The sequence below is a fragment of the Notolepis coatsorum genome (assembly GCF_963971535.1).
Source record: "Notolepis coatsorum genome assembly, chromosome: 6".
In the NCBI taxonomy this organism is placed as follows: Eukaryota; Metazoa; Chordata; class Actinopteri; order Aulopiformes; family Paralepididae; genus Notolepis; species Notolepis coatsorum.
Genome location: NC_140170.1, coordinates 147,667,104 through 147,679,688, shown reverse-complemented (window position 1 = coordinate 147,679,688; position 12,585 = coordinate 147,667,104). Strand labels below are relative to the sequence as shown.

Sequence of the window (12,585 nt, the reverse complement as noted above, 5' to 3'; positions counted from 1 at the left end):
ATGGCACTGGCCATATTGTCCTGGTAGAATAGGGCTCATTTCTGCAAACAGAATTCTAAAGTGGATTTAACATGCTGCATCTCAATAGGCAATCGTCAGTATGCATCTGTAGGTCGCTCACGAATCAAGTAGTAAAAATCAAGATGTTGTTGTTATATAGTAGATGCCACAGTTTGAATACAAATGGAATATAAAGTAATACTTTTTAATCATTAAATCTCCATAAGATTTGGTTTTACATTTATAAATTAAATCACTGCAGTGAAAGTTCACCACGCAAGTACATCAGCTGCCGCCTTAACGTTAGGTAGCTACTGTAGCTAGACCGGCTGAACTGAACAGCTGATGCGAGAGGGTCATGGTCGCCAGTGTACAGGCTCCAGCCATGCAGTACAGTATATCTGAAATTAATAACACCCCCTCCAGCCAATTAGATTTGAGTATTCACCCAAGCTATGGTATAAAAAGGTAATAATTGAATTCTGCATAAGATGATATTGAAAGGAATGTCGTTGCCCTGCACAAAAGTGCACAGTATTCCCTCATTAGCATGACACTGTCTTAATTGATAATCTGAGATAAGGTGCCGCTGCAGCTACATGGCGATGAGTACACTGGAATAGTAAGGAGTAGTAGCTACAGTGTGTCCTCTGGGCAATGCTCCCCGTTTATCTTTAATTATTTATTGTCTCAACTCTTGTGTCACTTGATACCAGACACCATGCATATTGAATATGACCCAAAGCTAGCACTTGGATTACTGGATTTGCTTCCTCAAATATCTCTTTACCTGCACTCTTAATTGGAAGTTAACACCCTGGAGGAATGCAATCTGTATCTTGTTTTAGAGAGTACACCTTTCCCCTCCTCGTCTTAGAGAGTACACTTACCTCCTCGTTTTAGAGAGTACACCTTTCCCCTCCTCGTTTTAGAGAGTACACTTTCCTCCTCGTTTTAGAGAGTACACTTTCCTCCTCGTTTTAGAGAGTACACTTTTCTCCTCGTTTTAGAGAGTACACCTTTCCCCCTAATTTTAGAGAGTACACTTTCCTCCTCGTTTTAGAGAGTACACTTTCCTCCTCGTTTTAGAGAGTACACTTTCCTCCTCGTTTTAGAGAGTACACTTTCCTCCTCGTTTTAGAGAGTACACTTTCCTCCTCGTTTTAGAGAGTACACCTTTCCTCCTAATTTTAGAGAGTACACTTTCCTCCTCGTTTTAGAGAGTACACTTTCCTCCTCGTTTTAGAGAGTACACCTTTCCTCCTAATTTTAGAGAGTACACTTTCCTCCTCGTTTTAGAGAGTACACTTTCCTCCTCGTTTTAGAGAGTACACTTTCCTCCTCGTTTTAGAGAGTACACCTTTCCTCCTCGTTTTAGAGAGTACACTTTCCTCCTCGTTTTAGAGAGTACACCTTTCCCCTCCTCGCTTTAGGAGGGAGTTTCGTCGAAGTGCAGTTACTGGATTTATGACATTATTTTAAAGGTATATTTTTGCCGTAATATGCACTTCAGTCTCAGTATTTGCTGAAACGAAGAACTGAACGTGGTTTTGTACGATGGAATACCGTAAATCCTCAAATAGAGGAGGGACCTCCGATAAAGGAGGGGCCTCTTATAATGGGGGGGGGGGGGGGGGGGCGTTGATGCATTTAGACAAACACAGGCCTGTCTCTAATATAAGGTCGCAAAAAAAGTTTTTATTTTATTTTTCGTGCCGTGATATAGAATGAGATTAACTCTTGCCAATGGAAATCAAGTGCTGCCTCCCGCTACACTGACTACCGTACATTAACGTTTCCCTCTGGTTAGCTTTAGGGCTAGCCGCTAGCTAACGTCAAAATATGGTAGATCTGTGGTGTCAGCTGGATGACGTTGACTTCGTTTGCAAACGTTAACGTTCGCTATCATTATGGCATTGGCAGACGAGGCTGGCGTTGTCCAGTTGACACATTACAGACCATGATGCTATGATAACGTTAGTAGCTAAAGCTACTGCATGTAAACAACTCGATTCAACTGAGGAAGTCGAGAAGGTACCACACGCTAAACCGTCCCCGGACCCCACAACCTAGTATAGACAGTTCCAACTTCAGTGTGTGAATTACGTTAATCCCACAATTACTCAATATTTAAATACCAATGCTAGTCTAAATAAATGTAGACAGACAATGTACGTATTAAAAAAAATAATAATAAAAAAAAAAAAAAAATAATAATAATAATAATAATAATAATAATAATAATAATAATAATAATAATGCAATAAAAGTCTGAAAATGAAGGGATTATGTCCATGAGTGTCATTTTTAGAAATTAAGGCCTGCCTCTTATATAATCCTCTCTCTAAAAAAGGCATGGTGCTCTTTGCAGCTGAGGTAAATAGAAGACCGTCTTATATTTGAGGAATTACGGTAATAGATATCGCCTTTCTATTCAGGGATTGGTTGATGTACTAATGACCATGTTTATATGAATAGGATGGGGTTGAGAGGAAGTGCATCAGCAATTGAAAAACGGAATATTGAAAAATCCATTATTTAGAACCCACACACACACACACACACACACACACACACACACACACACACACACACACACACACAACACACACATACCCACTTTCCCCACTTTCAATACAAATATAATTTCTGATTGTGCGACAGATTATGCATTCTAATGATCAGAAGAAATGGATCTCTTATATTTGTTTTTCGAAAACACACTTTGGTTGGGATCTGACTGTTTTCGCCTGGTTGGTGGCTAATAGGTGGTGTACTGGGAAGACGACACCAAGCCTGACACCGTTGGCAAAGTGAGGATATCAGGAAACTACACGCTGGTTAATGTCACCGGGCTGAAAGCGAACACGCCATATTACCTTGTTGTGGCTGCTTTCAACACAGCCGGCACTGGTCCCCAGTCTACACCTATCAACATCACCACTAAGAAACCACGTGAGTTCATGTCCAGGGGCCGTTGACATCCTTTTTCTTTTATATATTGTTTTTATTTTCAAATTGAATGTGTTTGCAAAGCATGACGTGACACCCTTTTTTGAATGTTTAAATATCAACATTATCTGGCCATCCTCAATAAATATTATCAAACTCCTCTGACCTCGTCTGGTCTTTCCAAAGACCCAAGAGATTAGAACAGTAATATATACTGTATATATTTGTGGAAAAGGCTCCCTCTTTAGTATATTACACTCTTAAACGAAACATGCAAAGGTAGTACCGATGTAATTCAGTCGGTACCCTTAAAAGTGCAGAGTTCGGTACCAAACCCTAGTGATTGTAAGCCACACTTATAACCCCTCTGGATAGTATGTAAATGAAGGGGGCTCTGGTACCAGGGAAACATTTCCAATTATTCTCACTGTGTGGGGTGTAGCCAATTAGCTTGATACAGTTGGGATCTCACTGTAAACTGCTTGTCTGCGTCCGTCGGTTTAAATTGGTACCAGCGCGTTCACAGACTGCCAATTTGCAAACTCACACAATTTGTGGTCACTTTGCACCAATGGATGAACATGGAAAAGAGTAATGACAGGAAAAACCGTCTGTGATAAATGCACGTGTTTCACTATGATAAAGAGTTACCACTGCCCTGTAATTGTGAAATATGTGTCTTGTGTTATAGTACAGTGTGCCTTAACTCTGGCTCTCTCTTGTTAGCGCCAGCTCAGCCTCCCCTCAACGTGGAATGGACCATGATAGGCTCCATACTCAACCTACACTGGGATCCCGTGGTAGCCATGGAGACAGAGTCGGCGGTCATCGGATATTTGGTACGTCACATAAAAAAAGAGCTATTTATCAGTAGTTTTTTATTTTAAAATAGTTTTATCAGATCATCTGCATCCTCTGTTTACAGGTGCTTCTGAAGAGACACCGTTACAACGACGTCAACGCCATGCTCACCAACAAAACCACCGCGGAGCTCAGTCTGTCCCCCGGCGACAACTACCTGATCCAGATCAAGGCCGTGAGCGAGGGCGGCGAGGGGGCCGCCAGTGAACCTATCCACATCCATAAATTAAGTGAGTGCCCTTCTTCCCCTCTCTCTCTCTCTCTCTCTCTCTCTCTCTCTCTCTCTCTCTCTCTCTCTCTCTCTCTCTCTCTCTCTCTCTCTCTCTCTCTCTCCCTCAGTAGCCTCTCCCCGGTGGACCGTTGACAAAGCTTTAGTGATAATTCAATAACCCGAATAGCACATTTAATTTGGCATCCCTTTTCAACCATGTGTAATAGACTTCTTTCAGGGGGGTTGCGGGGGAAAGCAACCTTTTTACAAATGCAATGTATGCGTGTCATCCATCTCTGCCACCGGGTTTTTTTTATTCCTTGTTGACTGGCCGCGCGGCGCCGTAGCATATAAAATAGTCCGCCACTCCCACCCCCCTGCCGCGCGGAGTCGTGAGGCGGCTCTGTGAGAGAGATCCGCCTCTTTGATGTGATACAAACCTTATCTCCTTCGCCACACTTTTTAATGGCCTCTCCTGTTGCGAAAACCATTAATAATGGAGATATGGAAAGAACTTTAGTAATTCACAGTTGCCTTTTGATTTACGATGACTTGTCATAAAACTGAGTGGATGGCTTGGCAAATGCAGAACCCCCTCCCCTTTTGATACGTGTAGAGTTTACTTTTTTTTGGTGGGTTCTTGAAGAGCTGCTCTGCTGGTCTTTGCTTGCAGGCATGGGGGCACGCGGCTCGGGAGCCAGTCGTCTCTGCCCGCCGCTCCTCTCCGCGCTCCTCGTCACCTCGCTGCTCAGCCGCTTCAGGTGAGGTCTGATGGGAGCTTTCCGAGCGGCTCCCTCCTCTCTCTCTCTCTCTATCTCTCTCTATCTCTCTCTCTCTCTCTCTCTCTCTCTCTCCTCTGTTCACCCCCCCTCCGCTGGACTGGCAGCAGGCCCAGGCATGGACTGGACAGGACTGGAAAAGACACAACCGGACTATGAAGGACCCCGTTGGGGACTACTTTCAAGGACGGTCGGATAAAGACGGGATGGTTTGTGTGCATGATGTTTTTTTTTTTTTTTTTTTTTTTTTGTCATAAGTGCCGCCACTGCTCTCGTTATTTTAATTACATTTCTTTGCTGTTTGTTTGGTCCTTGGATATACTTCCGTGTGGAAGTTATGATGTCTACACAAGCTACATTTGATGCTGATCCTTAAAAGAAACTAATGCCTTAAGTCCATTTTCCATAATGCATACCAAAGTAGGTGACAAAGACATTTACTTCATGTATTTATAATATCTAATTTTGGCAGGTGTATAATGATTTTTGTGTGTTGGTCATCTAATACCCCGTATTGAAATGTTTTAATGTTTTGCAGGATAGAGATATATTAAAGAAGGATGTATGATCTTCTCAAGGTTGTACTCTCAAAAGAGAAATACAAATACGGCAGTAATATCTGTCTTATGCGGTGGATTGTTTTTCAAGGGGTCAAAAATGTTTTTCATCTGTAAAACGCATTGGTAAAAAAGTTAATCATTCATACAATATCTCCTTTAACAATTTCCTTTGCCAGATGCAAAGTTGAGCTATCGAATATCTTTTGAGATTTTTTCAACTGCTGACAAAAAAAAGAGAAAAGGAAAACAAAAAAACGTTCATTTGCATGCTTGGTAATGTGTTGTTAGCTGGCTTTATCAAAAGGGACCAGGGCTGGAGACTGATCACCTGTGCCTCAAAACCCAACTCTGCACATTTAAATAGCATTAGGCCTCTTAACCCTTGTGTGGTGTTCGGATCTGTGGGACCCGTTTTCAATGTTTACTAAAAGAGAAATGATACAACGTGAGACTCATTGGCCTTGGCTCATTTTCATTGAGCGCTCGCTGTGCACCTCTCCCCCTACACATATATATTACATATGTGGTAAGTTTGGAAATAGTAGGGGAAAACAAGTAAATATGGTCAAATCTTTACAAAAAGGTTCACTGTGTAACTTCACTGTCTGCCTCCACCTTGTTTCATCACACAATTGGAATTTAGTTAACATCTGTTAAGTATTTTTTACATGAATTGTTATGGCTTTATTGTTTAAAACAAATTATAATAATATTGTGGATCCACCAAACACTGGGCAAGTAACAAAAGCGCTGCTGCCACACAAGGGTTAACTGAGCTGCTGCGTCCTGAGTGGTAGCCTCTCTCTACAGTACGCTGATGGATCCTGGCAGCCAAGCTAGTTCTCTATCTCACGCTCTAAATAATGAATGCATATCACACACCATGCATTCTGCGTCCAGAGAAAATGTTTTCAGAGAGAGCAGGGGGGGGGGGGGGGGGGCAGTGTGATGTTACTATGTCATGTAAATCCCATGTGTCCTGTATCTCCTCTACAACCTAGAAAAAACCCACTGTTCTAGATATTTATATCCATATCACAACAACATCATCTATATAGCCTATATACGCCATTGTCGACTGCGCTCAAATCGGTCGCCCCCAGTGCACAAAGGACTACAGGATACTAGTGCCTTCACTGGAACTCACATTTTGGTTTGTTTTATTTTATGTTGACGTGGCTCACGAGATGGATTCAGTGGTTTCACGTGGGTCGTATTTTTTTTTCTTGGTTCTCGAGAAAGGACGAGAGATGTGTGCGCTAAGTGGCAGAACGCAGAGCCGTTGATGGAACGGAGTGTATTGATTACATTTTCTTAACGACGGGATACCGGCACACCCAAGAACCAAAAGGAGTGGAAGCTTTAGGCAAGCTGCTATTGTGCATTTAAATACAATGTGAGAGTTTTGGTCCGTGTATTTATGGTCTGGCATAATAAATCAATCCGCAGCATAATTTAGGCCAGGGCTATTAAGGCATCTGAATAAATGATGCCGAGGGCTCTGACTGGAAATGAGAGTGAAAGGTCGGTTTGTCCCTGTTCACCTTTGGACATAATACTATACTCTACTCCAGTGGCTCTCAACCTTTTTCATGTCAAGGACCCTCACGTTGACCCCACGTCGACCCCAATCAAGCAGCTTTAGATTAAAATCTGTTTCAGGGAGACCTGAGAAAATAAGTGTAATAAGGGAACGACTCTAAAACTGTAGTTTACCAAACGACCTTCTTCACACTGAATTATTTTTACAAATGATCAAGCTAATTATTTTGTTTGTCAAACTAAAAGTACTTTGAATTACGGAAAATCACAATCGATGTGTGGAATCTCCTAGTTACACGGAGCAACACGTGTGTTTGATTATGGACCAGGACAGGCGGGACCTCACGTACGCAGCCCAAGGGTGTGTTTTAAGAAGGGGACAGTGAGCAGTTGTTGAGCTGGAATCAGGAAAATCCTAAATTTCTGTGGAAAAATGTAATTTCGTAATTAACTATTTGTTGTTAACTACTGAAAAATCTAAGGTAGTTAAACTACCACCCAACTACTGCAAAATGTAGTTAAACTAGTAATTGCACGACATGTAGTTAACTACTCCCCATCACTGTATGACTTCATCCAGAATTCCACAACTGTCTATATTGTAAGTGGGGAGATAGTATCTGAGAGAGTAAAACCAATGATTAGAGTAGTCACTCTTATAGTAGATTCTCTCACTGGCCAAACATCTAGTGAATGAAGTAGAGATATTCAATTATTCCCCATTTCTCTGGGGGGGAGGGGGGGGGGGGGGGGGGTACCCCCTGGAATCTCCTCAAGGAGGGGGGGGGGCATGTTGAGAACCACTTCCAGTACTCTTACTGTACTGTAGAGGAGGATGCACATGTCTGTGTTAGACATGTCGTATTATCTTATAGGTTGGGGAGGGGGGTCCTGATGTGGTAATCGGGTCATGACGATGTTTCATCATACCTGGGGGGGTAAACGGCCCGACCGTACCGCTACACGTCAGCCATGCCTTCTCCGAACACAGGGCTGTTTATGGTGATTAGGTTAGAAGCCGTCATCATCTGCCTAGGCACAGCCCCCCCATCCAAAGTCGAATGAAAGCACAGCGACGTGATGCAAGGTGACTGGATGTCCCTGCTTAGCCATCAGAGCAGGTGTGCGGGCCCCCGCGGCGGCAGCGACGAGTCCAAACAGCCGACGCAATCAGAGCATCCTATCTGCTCCTGCTCGGGCCGGGGCTCATGAAGCTCCTTGATTAGACTCCTGCAGACCAGTCAATGGGATATTGATTTTCCCGGACCATTATTGCAGCTGTCACAATTCAGCTGCTTGATTGACTGATGGCCACATTTTCGTTTTGTGTGCGTTTTGTTGTGTGTTACAGGTATGCCCCCTCCTCCCTTCCCCAGTTTTACAGTTTTCAGTCCCAATCAGAAACAAAGCCAGTTATACCATTTGTTTAATATACGTCAGAAGGCTGACTATTATTACTCCATTGCTACTTTTAAACAGATACCCAGTAGAGAACAAGAATTGCCTAGTGTAGACGATGACCTAGAATCTTTGCTTCATCGTTAAAGGTTAAATCTTAAACACGACCACTCTCGGGATGTTCCTTTGATCGATGTATTTTTGTTTTCCCCCGTGAGAGATACCATAATAGGCTATAAATACAGCCAACATTGTTTGTTTGCTTGTTTCTCAAGCAGATGACTACTTTAGAAACACGTATATTGTAATAAACCAGTTGATGCCAATGTTGTAACATTCATTGTTTTCCGTGCGTGTGATATCCAAATAAGGTAACCTCATCACTGAATTTGCCAGCTCATAATGCGTAAGTAACGAGTTAACAGTGCTTAATTCTGTGGCAGTTTTTAAAAGCTATTTTGTTATTTCCACTGTTCTAGTTTGAGTACATGTTCCCTGTTATCCATGCACATGATGACATAAGACAAACGCTTATCATTTTCTGGCCCTCTGCTTTAGCACTAAGTACAATCTAAGTATTAAAAAAATGGAAAAAAAGAGGATTAATTTATCTCAACACACACAAGTCTATTTACATCCACAAAGTCTACTTTGTTGGTTTATAAGATGGATGCTGTAGTTATTGCTGGAAAAGAGTGTACTTGGTCCAAATGTAAATAGCTTGCGTATATTTTTTAATCATGGCCAGCAAAGACAACCTATTGCTTTTATATGATGTGGTCCTCAACCTTAATACTGGTGTATTAATCAATGATCTCCGTGAGATACTGACCTGTAGAACGACATTTTCATATTGAAAAGTAACTGTTTTGTCTTGTATACTAAAATTGTGCATGTGGATAATTGTTTTGTGCATTTTGTGTTGAATTTTCTAAAACTGTAACTTAATAAAAATGTTTATTCCAACAAATTGCCTGGTCTCTCTCTGTTCCCTTTCCACTGTAGCTTGCATAAATGTATATACAGTATCTATGTGTGTGTATGTTTATATATTAATATTATTATTTATTTTACAAATGTATATATTTATTTAGAGGATTTCCACTTTCATTGATATGACACTGAATGACAGGAAACAAGTGGGGTGACATGCAATGATGGTCTCAGACTGGATTCATACAGTGCATATGACATTGGAATTACACGGTATGCGCTTTAACCCTTTGACTGCCATGCTGTTTTCCCATCTTTACTCATCTTGACCATTTTCACGATGTTTGCAGACCCATCGTATATTCTATATTATAGCTATGGAGACAATAGTATGGCTCATGTGACAGGCACTATTTATACTCCAACAGGGGGAAAAAACGTTATTTCTACATGCCTTCGTTCGTTTGCTATCCCATGCTAAAAATCGTCCCGTTTCAAAGTAATCTAGTTTCGTTTTTCTGGAAAGCGAGTTAGGACGTGTTTTGTGCAGCATGCGTATTTTCGTGCCGGCTGCTCGCCTGAAACCTATATTATTTCCAGGTCAAAGGTATACACGACTATATGGAATGTTTCAGTATTCGGAAAGCCAGGGGGGGGGCGGGGGTCGTTTTCTGACGCTGGGATCGTTACAACTGTGATCGTGTTGTCCTCTTCTTTGTCTCCACAAGTCGCGACCGCTATAGCTTACTGCTCCTCGCTCTCAAGACACTCCCCACGCTAAAGTGGCCCCACACTAAACTAGGCCAGTTCAAAAGGTAGGCGATACTGCCACATGTCGGGATTCGATCGTCATTTCAATTATAACTTAATCAGAGGTGCTAGGAAGGTCCGCGGGACTGTTTAGAATCATAATAATAAAAAATAATAAAAACGTAAAAAAAACTAGATATCTCATGTATGGCGCTCAAGCGTTGGCTTTTAGAAATGAGATATCTTGTTTTTTGCGTTAAAGTGTACGTTTATATAAGTAATTTTGGACCCTTGAGCCTATTTCCTACTTACCAATGATGCTATCAGGAGAGTACTTTTATTCTCAGCACTATCAATGCTGTTTTTCCATACTCATAACTCACAGCACCAGCTAGTTAGCTACAAAACTAATGCAAGATCAACAGGGCCACACACCAGCCTCCACAAGCCATGAAATAAACTGGATGCATTGTGCAGTAGGTGTCTGCAGTAGGTGTCTTATTTCAGGAATTGTACGGACTGGAGCGTGACCCTGTTGACCTTTTATTTGTTTTTTAGCTAACTAGCCCGAGCTGTGGGTATCCAGTATGGAAGAAAAGCTTTGGACTTTACCGATCAACAACACCATTGATTAGTAAGGAATAGGACTACGTTTTTAACTTACTGTACCCTTTAACCTGGTGAGACACCAAGGCGCTCCCTACTGCAGCTTTCATGCTCAACATCCTCGGTTAAACACTCACTCAGCCAAATCAAATCGATAGTTTGGCATTATTTCTAAGAGGCCGATGGACTTATGATACAGCCTATGTGCTGTGTTTTTGTAGTAGGGGAGAACGGGGGAAGTTGTCACACTTTTTACTCTAGTGTGAATGGCTCATAATCAAAATATCTTTCAATAGTCATTCCTACATTAAATTGAAGCTTAAGATGTTGGCTTGAAATGTGTATCCCTCTCATTTTCCAACGTATTGTAACAAAGAGTTAATCACCTATCAAAGACACTCTGACACATTGTGACAACCAACCCCATCATGGGGATGGTTGTCACACACTATGGGGTTGGTTGTCACCATGTGTTTTACAACTTGTAAAGTTGAACTTCAGTTTGAACAGGCTGACTCTAGAGGCATGTGGCAGGGCCTCAGAACAATGACAGACTACAAAGGAACCCCCCTCAAACTGAACAGTGACATCTCCTTAGCAAATGATCTCAACTCCTTCTATGCGAGGTTTGAGGCTGTGAATAACAACACCAGCCTACAAACCACGGCAATGGGGGGGGGGGGGTCTGCTGATGGAGACTCAGTGTTCAGGGTAACAGAGCATGAGGTGAGACGGATCTTTAAAAAAGTGGATATCAGGAAGGCAGCAGGACCGGACGGCATCCCCGGCCGCGTCCTAAAAGTCTGTGCCGACCAACTGGCCCCGGTATTCACTGACATCTTCAACCTGTCCTTGGAACAGGCCGTCATCCCCACCTGTCTGAAGAAGTCCACCATCATCCCTGTACCCAAAAAATCTACGCCCGCTTGCCTCAACGACTACCGCCCTGTAGCCCTCACCTCCATAGCCATGAAGTGCTTTGAGAAGCTAGTGAAGGGCTACATCTGTTCCTCCCTCCCCATCAACCTGGACCCTCTGCAATTTGCATATCGCCCCAACAGGTCCACGGAGGACGCCATAGCCCATGTGCTGCACACAGCAGCATCACATCTGGACAAGAGGCAGGGGAACTATGTGAGAATGCTGTTCATCGACTACAGCTCAGCATTCAATACCATAGTCCCCTCCAAACTCATAGCCAAGCTCAGGGACCTGGGCTTGAACTATGACCTGTGCCAGTGGGTCCTGGACTTCCTGACGGGCAGACCCCAGGTGGTAAGAGCCGGCAACTGCACCTCCTCATCCATCACGCTCAACATAGGGGCCCCCCAGGGCTGTGTTCTGAGCCCCCTCCTCTACTCCCTGTACACACATGACTGCGTAGCACAGCGGAACAACAACACCATCATCAAATTTGCTGATGACACAGTAGTGGTGGGCCTGATCTCTGCCAACGACGAAAGGGCCTACCTGGAAGAGGTAGAGAACCTGTCACAGTGGTGTCAGGAGAACTGCCTCTCCCTGAACGTCAGCAAAACAAAAGAGATGATTGTGGACTTCAGGAGGTCGGGGGTCAAGGACTACAGCCCCCTCAGCATCGACGGGGCACCGGTTGAGAGAGTGAACAGTTTCAAGTACCTCGGAGCCCACATATCCGAGGACTTGACATGGACCACACACATTGACAGTGTTGTGAAGAAGGCACGACAACGCCTCTACTTCCTCAGGCGCCTAAGGAAGTTCCAAGTCAGTCAGAAGATCCTTAGGAACTTCTACTCATGTACAATAGAGAGCATCCTGACCGGCAACATCACCTCCTGGTTTGGGAATAGCACTGCACAAGACCGTAGCAGACTACAAAGAGTGACACGTTCAGCCGAACGCACAATTAGAGGGGGGCTTCCCACCCTCCAGAACATTTACAACAAGCGGTGCAAGGGGAAGGCTAAGAGAATTATTAAGGACTCGAGCCACCCGAACAACTGCCTCTTTG

The 12,585-nt window shown here is 43.2% G+C and overlaps 1 protein-coding gene across 1 annotated transcript in view; it reads left to right on the top strand.

The window, feature by feature from the left end:
* cntn3b (contactin 3b) overlaps positions 1–12,585 on the top strand; it is a gene marked incomplete at both ends in the record, with an annotated part of 270,445 nt that overhangs the window by 207,389 nt on the left and 50,471 nt on the right. Inside the window, 4 exons of the mRNA XM_084315768.1 lie at positions 2,769–2,955; positions 3,679–3,791; positions 3,878–4,043; positions 4,698–4,785. Of these exons, the coding sequence (XP_084171894.1) occupies positions 2,769–2,955; positions 3,679–3,791; positions 3,878–4,043; positions 4,698–4,785 (554 nt within the window). The remainder of the gene's footprint in view (positions 1–2,768; positions 2,956–3,678; positions 3,792–3,877; positions 4,044–4,697; positions 4,786–12,585) is intronic.